Source organism: Sphaerodactylus townsendi, linkage group LG03 (assembly GCF_021028975.2).
Source record: "Sphaerodactylus townsendi isolate TG3544 linkage group LG03, MPM_Stown_v2.3, whole genome shotgun sequence".
Classification (NCBI taxonomy): Eukaryota; Metazoa; Chordata; class Lepidosauria; order Squamata; family Sphaerodactylidae; genus Sphaerodactylus; species Sphaerodactylus townsendi.
This window is the reverse complement of record NC_059427.1, coordinates 170,902,196-170,916,750: the sequence shown is the minus strand read 5'-3', so window position 1 is coordinate 170,916,750 and position 14,555 is coordinate 170,902,196. Positions and strand designations below refer to the sequence as shown.

Here is a 14,555-nt window from a genome sequence, read left to right as displayed (position 1 = left end):
ACCAAAACAAATCCAAAAGGCGCAACCAAGATCACCAACAGATTCCCTAGTGAATTTCATACGAAACCTTAGTTTGTACCTTTCGGATTGCTGAGTATTATAATCCACAGAAGACTTTTATCTTGTATCCGTTTCTGATAATATCATTAAACCCGCTGTAACGTCTGCAATTTTTTATTTCTTATCTTGGTTACCGTTGTTCCTTTTCTTCTGCTCACTTCACGGTGCCAGCATTTTTCCGAAGAGCAGCATCGCTAGGAAATATTATCTTGACACGGTTGCCATTTTGATAAGGGCGACAACATGAGGAAGAGAGGAAAGCCAGGTGGGTCTCTCCCCCACTGTGCCAGGGCCAAAATCTAAAGGCTGGAATGTATTTAAAAAGCTATCAGGGAGAGGTCAATAGGGGTGGGTTGTCCCTCCAGGCTGGCTGTCTTTTCATATGAGGAGCTCTTCTGTGGAATTGTGCCACTTTCTCCACAGCTCTGCAAGATTTACCTCATACGTTTGTATCTTGCCCTTCCCCCAAGGAGCTAAAGGCAGGGGGTATATGCTGTCCCCACAAAAACCTTGTGAAGAGAAGTTGGGTTGGGAGGAAGTCATTGTCTCAAGATCACCTGCTGAGTCTTGTGGTGAGGCAGGGATTTGAAACAAAGCCTCGCCAGTCCTAGTCTGACATTTGAACCATACTAGCCCTCAGAGGCCAAGAGAAAAATGGCCTTGATCCTCACAGTGAGTCCATGTATGAGAACTGCCTGCTTGCATAGGCCTGTGACAGAGGGGACATTTAAAAGATCCAGTGTAGTGTGGTGGCTAGTGTCCGACTAGGCCTGGGAGAGAACAGAGACCAAATCCCTCTGCTGCCATGAAGCTCACTTTCTGGACAATGTACCCAGCAAAGATACGATGGTGGCGAACCTCTCGCACTCCAAGTCATTATGGACCACAATTCCTGGCCCTGCCAGCGCTGGCCTGGTGGCCCATGCTGAGGTAGGGGCTGATGGGAATTGTAGTCCATAACATCTGGAGTGCAAAAGGTTCGCCACCATGGCTGTAGGCTGATCTTTCTCTTTCAGCAAAAACTACCTCACAGGATTTGTTGTGAGGCTCAAATAGTGGAGGGGAGAACAACATATGTTGTCTTGAGCGCCTTGGGAGAATGGTGGGATAAATAGAAGGTTGATTATGCACGATATTAATGTCCGCCATGAGGCAGTTGTTTCTGTGTGCTACTCTCAAGTTAAAGAAGCCAAAATACAGGGAGGTGATGCCTTTGGGGAGTATTTCCAAGGGAACACCCCACCCCCCCATCCTAGCTACTGTCAGGAACTCCATTGCCCCGTCTTAATCTGTGTTTTTATTCTCTTGGACAGAACAAGAAACAGCAGCCTGGATTTCCCCAGTCACACTATTTCATTGCACTTTATCGCTTCAAAGCCTTGGAAAAGGATGACCTGGATTTCCAGTGAGTGCTAAGGAAGAAGGGGGGATATTTGTCATTTTCCCACCCAAGCAGAACGTACCAGGTTCAGATGGAATGGAGCTCACTGTCTGGGGGTGGGGGTGTCTCAGCATGGGAGCGTGCTGAGGCTCTGGATGTACTTAGCAAACCTGTTAGCAACAGAATTTTGTTCTTGATCGTGTAAGTTGGCAGCCTTGGCTATCACCCGAGGGCAGTGCCTTCAGGGGGGCGGGGAATGGTGCCCGGGGCAAAATGACAGCATGCACTCGCCCTACCCCCCCTCACTTGCAACTAGGAATTTAAAAGAGCAAGGCTGCTCCTGGTCTGCAGGAGCAGTCTGGGGGGGGGAGAGAAATTAATTGGGGCAATTCTCCACCCTGCCCCCCAGCTGCGCCCCGGTTCATTGGTTCCCCCCCCCGTCCTGTGGTAGCTCCGCCTATGCCTGAGGGCCATTTTGCATACAGCTGTACTTGACACTGAGGTTTATTTATTTATTTATATTTTAGATTTATCGACCTCTTCCAGAGAAATTCGAGTGACTCAACAACTAAGCTGTTAGTAGCAGCAACTCAACAACATAACGTAAACATTAAAACTCTGGCAGCAATTACATATAATTAAAACAATCCAAATACATTTCAACCCACGTATAAAATAGTTCAACGAGAGCCCGTTCCTAAGGCTAAAAAAGCAAAGGGAAAAGAGGAAAGAAGAAAGGGAGGGAACAAATTGTATTTGGAATGGGAGTCAAGTTAAGGTCAGGGTTGGGGAGAGGTATCTTATAGAGGCAGCGTGGTATGCTGGTACCATCTTGCCAATGAGCTGAGTGGAAATTTGTACTTGGGAACCTTTTTGAGGAGGGAAAGGGCAACACATTTTCGCTTCAAATATAGCTGCCCACAACAAATTATTCCACTGCTAAGCAGAAAGATTCTGATCTGAGAGTGTTTTCAAACAAGCTCTCCCGTTCATTCTACGTGGTGCAGCATTGATCCAAAATTAAACCACGTGCTTTCCCTGAACTAACTCAGTGGACTCCTCCACCCTAAACACACACTTGCATTCTCACAAAGCAAGAATCTTAATGAATTGTTATGTCTATAAGATCACTCTAGTAAATGAGGAAAATCATTCAAACTGCTGTAGAAGAAGAAGAAGAAGAGTTTGGATTTATACCTCACCTTTCCCTCCTGTAAGGAGACTCAAGGTGGCTTACAAGCTCTTTTCCTTCCTCTCCCCACAACAGACACCTTGTGAGGCAGGTGGGGCTGAGAGAGTTCCAAAGAACTGTGACTAGCCCAAGGTCACCCAGTAGGAATGTAGGAGTGCGGAAACACATCTGATTCACCAGGTAAGCCGCTGCCACTCAGGTGGAGGAGTGGGGAATCAAACCCGGTTCTCCAGATTAGAATCCACCTGCTCTTAACCACTACACCACCCTTCAAAGAGCTCAGACTAGTGTAGATGAGTCTTCCATTCCCAATTTTATCCTCACACCGGCCCTCTGAAGTAGGCTTACCTGAGAGTGACCTGACCCAAAGCTGCCTAGTGGATTTAATGGCTGAGTAGGGGGTTTGAAGCATCTTCTGACAGTTGCTAAAACCTTTTTCTGAGACGGAGAAGGGAGGAGAATCGCTACGAATATGGCCGTTTCTAGACAACCTTCGATGCTGCCTAATCCTTCCTTGTCTTTGTGAGTGATAGCAACCGTCATGAGGGACGCTGGTTAAGTACTTGGTTAATCATGCAGGATGAGGGAAATAATTTAACAACCTGTCCTGGATACCAGAGTCGGAATGTGTCCGCACACCATGATTTGCAGCAGTAAATTTTTCTTGAATCTATTCTCTTTCAGCCCTGGGGACAAAGTTGCCATTGTTGATGACTCTAATGAAGAATGGTGGCGGGTAAGGAGGAGGAGGAAGAGATGGGGAAGGGAAGAGACATACAGACCAAGCCTAAGACATTTGTGTTATGGCTAGGGTTGCCAGCTCTGAGTTGGGAAACATCTGGAGATTTGGGGGGTGGAACGTGCAGAGGTGCGCGTTTGCCCCCCCCTCAGCGCATTTGCCCCCCCTCAGCACCTTGACCCCCTCCCCTTACCTTAGTTCAGCCAGGAAAAATGGCCTCTTCCATTTAGGCTGAAAATGGCGTGGTGGGAACTACACTTCCTATGAAGCCCTGGGGCTAGCAAGGTCTCTTGGGAAGTATAATTCCCACCCGGCCATTTTCAGCCTGAAGGGAACAGGCCGCTTCTCCAGCCTGCACTGTTTCACTAAGGTAAGTGTGGGGGGACACCGCAAAGGGGCGTGATTTTCGGTGGGGATGTGTAGGCCCGGTGCAACGCGCACCCCCCTCCCGTCCCCTGGTAGCTCCACCTCAGGGAACGTGAGCAGGGTTTGGGGAGGGGGCTCAGCAGGGTACAGTGCCACAGGCTCCACCTCCCAAGGTAGCCATTTTCTCCAGGGGAACTAATCTTGGTTGTACTAGTGCAGGGGTCTGCAACCTGCGGCTCTCCAGATGTTCATGAACTACAATTGGCCATGCTGACAGGGGCTGAAATTAGAATTATAGTTCACTTGGAGCATCTGGAGAGAAGCAGATTCCATACCCCTGTACTAATCAGGAAATCTCAAGCCACCCACTTGGGAGGTTAGCAGCCCTAGTCATGTTAGCTTGTCATTTTGGGGGGAAGGCCCAAAAGCTGATTTTTCTTCCAAAAGCGTATGTGTGGAATGTGAGCACTATTATTTCAGTTATCCTATCTTTCAGTTGATGGGTTTTAATCCTTTAATTGTCTGTTTACTGCCTTTGGGAGCTTAGTTTGTATGCAGGTAGAAATTTGTAATAAATTAAATCCGAGGTTTGCGTTTTTCTGGCTGTAGAACTAGGATCTTTGATTATCTTGTGTCTTTTGCCACATTTTTATCCTGCTATCCCTCTAGGGACCTGAGGGTCAGTATACCTCTCTTTCCCACCCAGGGATGTACCGCCCAGGGGAACATATGGGGTTAAATGTCCTCGGGCTGTTGCTATTTAGTCACATGGGGGAGCCTCAGAAAATCGCCCCACACACCCCTCCTCCTTCCCCCTGGGTTTATACACTGACTTCAATACCTGGTGCAAAAAACCTGTTGTTTGGTTGTGGTAAGGGAGGGCGGCTGCCCATACGGAGGAGGGAGGGGGGCCGCGGAAGATTTTGCACTGGGCTACATTTTTCTTAGATATGCTTCTGTTCCCACTTCTATTTTATCTTCACTACAACCTTGTGAGATAGGTTAGACTGGGAGTGAGTGATTGCCCCAGTTAAATTCATGGCAGAAGGTGACCCAGGGCCTTTCCCCACTTACCTTAAGCCCCGCGCTACTCTCCGAAAGTAGCGCGGGGTCTCCCTGCACTCCCCACGACAGGGGCGGTGACAGCGCCAGCCTTAGCCTTAGCTGCTGCCTGTCGTGCCCCCTCAGTCATGGCATCCCTGGCTCTTTTAAATGGCTCAGCTAATGCATTAGGGGCAGCCTGAGGCCCAGCTCCAGAGATGCTGCGTGCACAAAGAGCAGCGCGCAGCATAGGGATAAGGTAAATTGAGGGGAAAGGCCCCCAGTTAAATTCATGGCAGAAGGGAATTTGAACCCAGATTTTCCTAGACTAGCATGCCAGTCATCCCATTGCTCTGACGAAATTAGGTCAACAATTGACACTTCCCTCTAGCAGCATGGCTACTTAATCTAATAAAGTTTAGCTCATCCTGCGACTTCTTGTCTCAAGGACATTTGATGGTTTAGAATGTCCACTGTTCGTGGTACTCCCCCCCCCCCAGATTTCCTGGTGGAAGCCACACAAGTAAAGGTCTCGAAACAATAGTTGCAAAGTGAGCTAGTGTGATGTAGTGATTAGAGTGTCAGACTAAGATCTGGGAGACTCAGGTTCGAATTCCGACTCTGCTATGAAAGCTCACTGAGTGACCTTGGGCCGCTCACACACTCTCTGCCTAACCTACCTTACAGGTTTGTTGTGAAGATAAAATGTAGAAGAGAAGAATGATGCTAAGCCACTTTGGGTCCCCATTTGGGAGAAAAGTGGAATAACATTAAAGGAAATACACAAATAAGGGAGTGGTAAGGCTGGTGGAGAGATTTAGCAGGCTATGTCATGCCTGTGGTGCCGTCTGGGTTGTGGAACCAGGGCTGGAGGGTTTCTAATTCTTGGGAAGACTTTGGTTCTTTAGTAATGAATTCCTCTGCAATCTTCAGGGTTCGTTGCAAGGTGTCACGACAATTGAGCCTGTGTAAAATTTACTTATGCTTGTAGAAGAGGACTTTATTAGGAACTAAACTCATAGCACAAACATATAATGGAGATTTAAAAAAATAAAATAAAACCAGCTTTGGAAGAAGGGGATCACTTTTGTTAACTCTCTGTGGCAACACACCAAACTTTTTTTCTTTGCAAGAAACTCTACAGAAATCTGTTATTGTTGCTACATTTTAATCCCTTCCTTTGCAAAATGTTACCTTGTAGGAGAGTTTGGGTTTTTATTATACTTTTTTTTTGTAATGCTCCCCAATTCATAACAGCAAATTTGCTATCCCAGGAATAGCTTAATGAGGAATCTGGCATCGGAGCTATTAATTATTGTGGAGATTATGTGCTTGGAGAAAAGCTAGTTGCAAACTGCCAAGATTTGCTGATTTGCAAAGAATAATCAGAATTGTATCAGCCTTGTCCTATTTGAGGTAATGGTTGGGCTGGTGAATTGGGAGTGGGGAGACAGAAAGATTGGTTGGCATCTTTATGACTGATCCATGTATCTGATTCACCTAGGGAAAGATTGGAGAGAAAATTGGCTTCTTTCCACCCAATTTCATCATACGTGTGCGGGCAGGAGAACGGGTGCATAAGGTGATGTGGAGTCTGATGCTTGCCGTGGAAGCAGCAGCAGGAGAATTACAGGGCAAGATCCGCGTTAAAAAAAAAAAAGATCAGGTATGTACTCATTTTTATGCACTGTGGTATGTATGTGCCTACACTCTAGAGTTGTCAATCCCCAGAAAGGGCCTGGAGATCTTGAATTTCAGTGGTTCTCCAGACTATAGAAATCAGTTCCCCTGGAAGAAATGGCAGCTCTGGAGAGCGGACTCTATGGTATACCATAGTGTCTAGGAGAAACAGAAGTCCTAGAGTGACATCGCATCCATGGTGAGCTCCCTCCCCCAGGATCTATCTCCAAATTGCTAGGAATTCCCAACTCTACAGCCCTACTGTGCACGTGTGCCAGGGTTCCCAGCCCAGACCCTGCAAACAGTGGGATCTTTCAGGGGGACAGAACCCCTAGAAAACCAGCATTGTCTGCATTGCAATTTGGCAGAAAGTTGCAACTTTTTTCTGGCAGTGACTTCACAGCCATTTGTGGTTCTCTAGGAATTCCCCAAAACTCTATGGTAAAGAGAACAACTAGAACAATTGTGCAACTTTGGACTCCTCAGGAGTCTTTCATGCTAATCAGTGCTCATGTAATAACCAAGGGCTGTCTTTTCCTCCAGTTGGGTGAGGTGGCATCTTGGAACACCACGCAATGCCTTTTGAACCTCACTTCTTCATTTCTTTTCCTTCACTGTACTCCAGATTGTGGTGCAGAAGGGTGAGGAGCTGAATGGGTACGTGAAAGTCTACACTGGCCGTAAAGTGGGGCTCTTCCCCGTCGACTTCCTCCAAGAGATTTGAGGCCCAATTCTGGCATTTCCAGTGGTTTCCTAGCCTGGGCCAGAGAGGGCCAGGTCGTTTCTTTGGGGAGAGATTCCGAGCTGCCAAGGACTCTCGGCAATGGAGTTGGGTTCTGAGAGAGCCTGTAGCTCAAGAGCCATGATATCTGCCAAGGCTCTGAGCCTAGCATTCAAGGCGAGGAGTGTGTGACGCTACCATCTCGAAGGCCTCTGCACTCTCCTAAGTGCTCCTTGGACTCTGTGGTTTAGTGGTGGCAGATCCCAGAATGGGTTTGGCCATTACCCTTGATGATGCCGCCATGGAGGTGCTGGGATGCAGCCCAAGCTGTTCTGCTTCCTGTCTGTAAAGGGAGTGGATAAATGATCGTTCGTGTCAGCTTTTGGACTCCATGAAGTGGCATTTGCACTCCTCTCTAGAATTAATTTTCAGGGTTGTGTGTGGCTTTTTTTGTGTATTTGGCCTTGGAATGGTGACAAATACTGTCCCTATGCACAGTGGGGGGAGTGAGTCCTGTCTTCACAATTATGTTACTTACATTTATATGAGAGCTCTCAGTGGGTTTTGCCAATATATGTTATCTCTCTATTCCCACACAGGCCTCTGCTCCTTCCTTGTCACGAACCAAAGTGGGATTTTGGGTCCGAGGTCAGCAGAGGAAGGACCCTGACTGCTTCCAGGGGAAAGTGTGGGATGATGCGACTCCTGTTAACGCAAAAGAAATATACCTCTGTCATTACCTTCTGAGCAGCAGTGGCGTAGGAGGTTAAGAGCTCGTGTATCTAATCTGGAGGAACCGAGGTTTGAGTTGCAAGCTCACATACAGACTCAGCTGTGGAGAACTTATCTGAGAGATTCAGATTAAGCCTATTACACTCCTACACGCTGTCCAAGCTAGGTTGTGAAATTGGGCTAGTCACAGTTCTTCAGAGCTCCTCTCAATTACACCTACCTCACAGGGTGTTTGTTGTGAGGGGGGAAGGGCAAGGAGATTGTCAGCCCCTTTGAGTCTCCTTCAGGAGAGAAAGGGGGGATATAAATCAAAACTCTTCTTCTTCTTCTTCTTCTTCTTCTCGCTTAGTTTTTCTGCTGTTGTGAGAGGGATTCTTGTTAAGTCTTCTCCTTTTGATGCCCTTTCAACCTCAGCAATGAGGAAGATTTGATGTATTAGACTCCAATTTTTTGGGGGGCAATATGTATTTCTCTGTGTGCAATAACCAACATGGCTTCCTTTTGTTGATGTAAGCTGGGGGAAAGAACTTTGTTGGGACATTGATCCACAAGGAAAGGGGAGTTTGGAGAATGTGGAAAATTAGCACTCGCTGCTCCTGTGATACTGATATGCTTTGAGTTGATTTGGGTTGGCCTGAAGTCCCCCTCGGACTGAGGCTGTCGGTCATTACAAGGATGAGGAAACCAAGAATGCATAAGAGGCCTGCCAGTTCATGCTTTTGATGTAGTTACTGAAATTTCCATTAGTATGTCAACCCTATGGAAAGATGTGTGGGCTATACATGAATTTGTGAATTTGCTGGGGGTGGGGCGTGAAAAAAGCTCCACAATTCCAATTGCTGATATCCGAAAGTTCTTCACTGGGCTGAGTTGAGAGATGCATTCCCCACACAGTGAGTGAAGAGGCTGTATGGTCTCCACGATTCTTGAAAGGAGGGAAATTCTATGTGAGGTGAATGGAAATTGTCCCACTGTGCTGAGAGACGGCTGGATTTCAGGCATTGCTAGGATTGGTTTCAGGATTGCTACGATGGCACAGCCGTGGGCTCACACCAGATGCTGCTCTTGGTTCACATGCATTTCGTATGTCCTTTGCCTACGTTCTGACTCCTTGGACAAATCACTTGGCCAGCTATCGCGCAAAACTGGCTACTGGGAGTTTTGCACCTTCGCTGTTGCCCAATGATAGGCATAGTGTTGCATGAGAGCTGACTACGTACAAGCTCACAGACACGCTCGCTGGTTCTCTGGCTCACAGCCAGTCGCATGATGCTGTTGAACTGTTATATGGGCATCAGCACGGAGTTATGCTTGGCTATCTCCCACACTTTGCAAACGTACGTTTTTGCTATTCCCTTCTCAGCCTTTGCTGCCTTGTTCAATCATGAGAGGTAAGCAAAAACAGAACCTTATCGCCTTCTTCACAAATCACAGCCAACTCAGGTACAATCTGTATAAAGTGTGATGGCGAAAAGTGCAGTCAAGTCACAGTTGACTTATGGCCACGCCGTACGGTTTTCAAGGCGAGAGACATTTGGAGGTGGTTTGCCATTGCCCACCTCTGCGTGGGCTGAAAGAGTTCTGAGGCAACTGAGGCTGGCCCAAGGTCACCCATTAGAGCCTGCTGCTATCTACAACACCACGCTGGCTCTGTGTGTACAGCGTGCATGTGATTTTAAAGAAATGCACTGAATGATTCTCAAGTTTCTTTCAATACAAGTACGACACAAATCTCACATTTTATATCTGAGGCTGTTCTACAGATTTGAATTTACCAAGTGCATTCATGTTAGTTCCTTTTCTTCCACCGACAGATGGTGCTTTTGGGGATTCTGATTCCCCACTTTGTTTATAACATATAGACAAGGCTTAGAATCTTATACCTGTATCTCTACTGTTGTCATCCTATCTACCAAATATCCACAACAATCACCTTCCCTTTGAGCTCTAGCATTTACCTTTAAAGTTTTGCAGCTCCCTGGTAAAACAAAACTTGCAAATGGAGTGTATCTAGTGTTGGGACATTGTGTTTGTTTTCTTTCAACCTGCATTTTTAGGATCTCTCTGCTCCAATGTCCAACTGGCTCATGCTTGCATTTTCTGGATACTCATTTCCAAATACTCATTACCATGTGTAAACAGGACCATCCAGCCACACTAGCTTGGGCTGTGTGATTCACTCGTGATGTTCTGACTGTTTGACTATGTGCGCTTTTCTGAAATGTTGCCAGGGCTGTGTATTGTGCTGTACCTGTGTGTTGTCTGGCTGAGCCACAGCTACTCCCACTGAAATCCAGACCTGGGCTGACTCTTAGTAGGGAAACAGTTTAGCCAGCTTTTGCTTGCTGATAATCTGAACACAGGACTTTGCCGCTGCCTGTGCAGAGGTGCAGACTGGTACTTTGGAGAGAAGAAGAGTTTGGATTTATACTAAGCAACTTGACCGCAAGGAGTCTCAAAGCGGCTTACAAACTCTCCCCACAACAGACATCTTGCGAAGAAGGTGGGACACAGTTCTGAGAGAACTGTGACAAGCCCAAGATCACCCAGCAGTGTAGGAGCAGGGACCCAGAGCTGGACTCACTGATTCTGGAGTCCACCACTCATGTGGAGGTGCACCGAATCAGAGCCTGATTTATAGGACAGAGTCCACTGCTAGCCAGCACCTGCACTGTGCTAGCCCCAGGCTGGTCCCAAAAGGCTGCCTGGTTCATTTGAACAGGGGTACTGGAGAATGATGTCAAACTTAAACCACACTTTCTGACTTAACATCTATATATATAAAAAGCTAACAGTGTTTTTGTTGATGATAGTATACCTCAGTAACTGCTGGGCCAATTCCTCTGAAAATTCCCAGCCACTATAGTCAGCCAGGCGAGAGTGTTTTTAGATGTTCGATTCCTGGGAATTTCATACAGCCCCAGGTCAAAGGCCTGCCACCATGGTATACATGGTAGAAGGGACATGCCTGGCTACCTGTGTGTAACATGTCACCCTTGGGATGTTTTGTGCAGCTTAGAATGTTCACTCAGGTGGTGGATATGAGCCAGTGGAGCAATTCACATGAGCAATTAAACTCAGGTGGAAGTAGAGCCACATACACACGAGGGAGAGGGAGGGGTGGCATGCAAGGGAAGAGAAGTGAGAGAGGGGAGAGAGTGAGGAGTGGCATGCAAGGGAGGGGAGGCGGGGGGGCAGCATCTTGATATGACCTACCCACCCTAGCAGAGGAAAAGGGAAGGGAAGGAGGGGGGAGGGGTGGCATGCAAGGGAAGAGAAGGGAGGGAGGGAAGAGAGTGAGGGGCGACATGCAAGGGAGGGGAGGGAGGGGCCAGGCACCCTAGATTCCCTGAATACTGCGGTTACAGTTAAGAAAGACTAGGCCACACATTACTCAGAATTAAGCTAGGGTACAGCAACCGTGACATACTTTGAATGGCTGCGTCGCGCCCCTCAGAGGGTTTCCTCAGAAGCGACACCCATTGCCACCAATCAGAGCTTACTCCCAGGTAAAGGATCATGACCTGCCAGCCTAGATGTGTGGGAGGGGTGCCTTTCCATTCCCCCCCCCCAGGGAATGCGGGCACACACATCAATGACATTGCACAGTATCAGGCTGCGTGTTTGCATGAGCACGTACTGCTGGCCTCTGCAATTGATTTGCTGCTACTGTTCCTTTCCCATTTCACCACAATAAGCCATGTGCAGCAACTAGCATGGCAGACCCTGCTGGATTTGTCCCTTAGAAAACAAGGGCCCTGTAATTGATCAGACCACTGCTCCATCTGTTCCAGCATCTTGTTTCACCCAGTGATCAACACATTGCCTTGGAAGACCAACAAACAGAGCATGAAGACTTCCTCCAGTATTTCCTCCTTGCACTGGTATTCAGAGGTCTCTAGATGCGGAGGTGCTCTTCAGTCATTTGAGGCGTAACAAACTCCGTGTCCATTCTTCCAGTTCTACTGTTTAAGTACCAGTCTGAACCAAGGTGCAGGAAAACTATTGTAGGGTTCCAACACAAAGTGTGAACCCTAGAAGCTAAAGAACAGCGAGAAAGATAAACATAGAAAAGGATCTCGAGAGGCTTGGATCCTCCCTCAGACATATTGAGGTCTGTGGAGAGTATGTGCATATACTCCATAACCCAGTGATACTCAGTGGCTGATGTGCCACATTTGACTGCCGTGTACACCATTCCCTAATGTGGTGCCTGCCCCATGTTTTAGGAAAATGGGCAAGGCCCTTTGCACTGTGGGGCTTATAGTGGCAGTTGACTCTCTCCCCTTGAAACAGTCACTCCCAGAGGAACAGGTATGCAGCAAGCCTCCCTGAAATCCAGGCCTCAGCCCAGATAAATGTCACTCTTTTGGTGGTTGGTAATTGTGAATGAGGCTGTCTGTGAGCCACAAAGCGCGAACTGCTGCTCTAACCTTTACAGAGCAATCTGCATTTGGGAGCAGCAGTGGCATAGTGGTTAAGAGCAGGTGCACTCTAATCTGGAGAACCGGGTTTGATTTCCCGCTCTGCCACTTGAGCTGTGGAGGCTTATCTGGGGACCAGATTAGCCTGTGCACTCTAACACATGCCAGCTGGGTGACCTTGGGCTAGTCACAGCTCTTTGGAGCTCTCTAAAAGCTACCTCACAGAATTATTTATTGTAGGTGGAAAGGAAGAGGGGAAAAGGAGATTGTCAGCCCCTTTGAGTCTCCTTACAGGACAGAAAGGGGGATATAAATCCACTCCTCCGCTTCTTCTCCCCCTCCTCTCCTGCAGGAGGTGCCTTTCCATTCAAGAGAGGTTTATGGAGGGATAAAAAAACCAGAAGAATAAGGTAAAGCAGCCTTTAGAAAGACTTCGCATAGGGTTGCCCGCTCTAGGTTGAGAAATACTTGGCGATTTTGAGGGTGGAGTCTGAAGAGGCCGGTGTTGGGGGGAAGGGACCTCAGTGAGGTTACCATGTCATAGAACCCACCTTCCAGAGTAGCCATTTTCTTCAGGGGGAACTGGTCTTGGTTGTCTGAGGATCCACTGTAACAGAGGGAAATCCCCAGGTGCTACCTGGAGGTTGGCACCTTACGTCATGTGAGTTTGACTCTCGCCCCATTGGGAGCCTGACTGGTGCCAGCATAAAGGTGTGCGGCTGTATTTCAACTTGACCTGAAGAGCGGAAGTCTGTATGGACTTCAAGAAGTCTGCAAATGGAATTAATTTGCTCTCATTAGAATATGCGTGCCTGAGTAGGCTGGACGAGAAAGTTCAAGCAAAAAGAAAATGTGAAGTGGATATTGTGATTTTGAATATATCTGTCTCCAGCAGAGTGCATCTATCGAGGGGATGATGGGGAACGAAGTCTCCAAGATCGTATTTGTTTGGCTAAAGCAATACAAATTGAGCATATTTCTGTGTCTAATACATGCATAATCTACTGACTAAACATGGCTACCTGCCTCTTGTCTCACTGGATCTGTAAGAATACAGTAAAGGAGAGTCGAATGATGAAAAATGAATGTTTTGGTTATGAAAAGTGACAGTTGGCATTTAAAACCCATGGATGTGACCCCCTTGATTGCTTGAGCTTCCTGATGGCAGGACCAGGTTATCTATAATGTCTCTGTGTGTGATTGCTCAGCACAGTTGGGGAAGCTGGTGTTTGCAGCTTTTAACTTCCTGAGAATATCTTCATTTTGGTTAAAGCAGTGGTTCTCAATCTTCCTAATGCCACGACCCTTTAATACATAGGTTGTGGTGACTCCCAACCCTAACATTTATCCATTTTACAGATGGAGAACACTGATGCAGAGTCTTAGGCGACCCCTGTGAAAGGGTCATTCGACCCCCAAAGGGGTCGCGACCCACAGGTTGAGAACTGCTGGGTTAAAGAACAAGTTTCTGAAGTCCAAACTGGGCACAATTTTAAGAATTCTGTTGTTGGACATCCTTAGCATTCTATAATTTTTTAGAAAGTTGGAGAGTGTGTTCGCAGGAGGCAGAGATTTATATCAGGGCTGTGGGGAAGAGACAGTTAATCTTTCCTGTGGGCCATTTTCCTGACTTCAGGTGCTCCCATTAAGCTATTTTCCTCCATTTGGGGAAGCATGTCCATTGCCAGTATGTTGCCCATACTTGAGAAGAGGAAGAAGAGGAGGAGAGTAGCTTTATATCCTCCCTTTTCTCTCCTGTAAGGAGATTCAAGGTGGCTTACAATCTCCTTTCCCTTCCCCCCTCACAACAAACACCCTGTAAAGTGGGTGGGGCTGAGGGAGCTCCAAAAAACTATGACTAACCCAAGGCTCACCCAGCTGGCATGTGTTGGAGTGCACAGGCTAATCTAGTTCACCAGATAAGGCTCCGCAGCTCAAGTGGCAGAGCCGGGAATCAAACCCGGTCCCCAGATTAGAGTGCACCTGCTCTTAACCACTACACCACTTACCCTCTAGGGGGCAAATAACAGCTGGGGGGGGGAGGAGTGGTACATGGTTAAAGGGTTAAAATCCCTTTCCCCTGAATTGTGGCCTTGATCCTTATTACAATTCTTTGAAAACTGTTGGGAGGACCCATTCATAGACTTTTCCAGAGTCTTATTTAATTTGGATTTAACACATACTTGGTCAGAGATAAATGTGCACATGTGGAGTCAACG

General features: G+C 47.3%; 1 protein-coding gene across 1 annotated transcript; it reads left to right on the top strand.

Annotated features, from left to right (window-relative positions):
* Positions 1-906: 906 nt before the first annotated feature.
* On the top strand, positions 907-7,561 carry LOC125428022 (SH3 and cysteine-rich domain-containing protein 3-like). Its single transcript, XM_048487598.1, has 5 exons — positions 907-990; positions 1,317-1,465; positions 3,318-3,369; positions 6,284-6,445; positions 7,085-7,561. The coding sequence occupies exons 1-5, from the start codon at positions 907-909 to the stop codon at positions 7,181-7,183; spliced, it is 546 nt and encodes a 181-aa protein (XP_048343555.1). The 3' UTR covers positions 7,184-7,561.
* The last annotated feature ends 6,994 nt before the right edge of the window (positions 7,562-14,555 follow it).

Coding starts and splice junctions, on each gene's coding strand:
- LOC125428022 (XM_048487598.1), top strand. CDS start 907: ATGGTGGCGAACCTCTCGCACTCCAAGTCATTATGGACCACAATTCCT. Junction 1,466..3,317: donor AAGGATGACCTGGATTTCCA/GTGAGTGCTAAG, acceptor ATTCTCTTTCAG/CCCTGGGGACAAAGTTGCCA. Junction 6,446..7,084: donor TTAAAAAAAAAAAAGATCAG/GTATGTACTCAT, acceptor ACTGTACTCCAG/ATTGTGGTGCAGAAGGGTGA.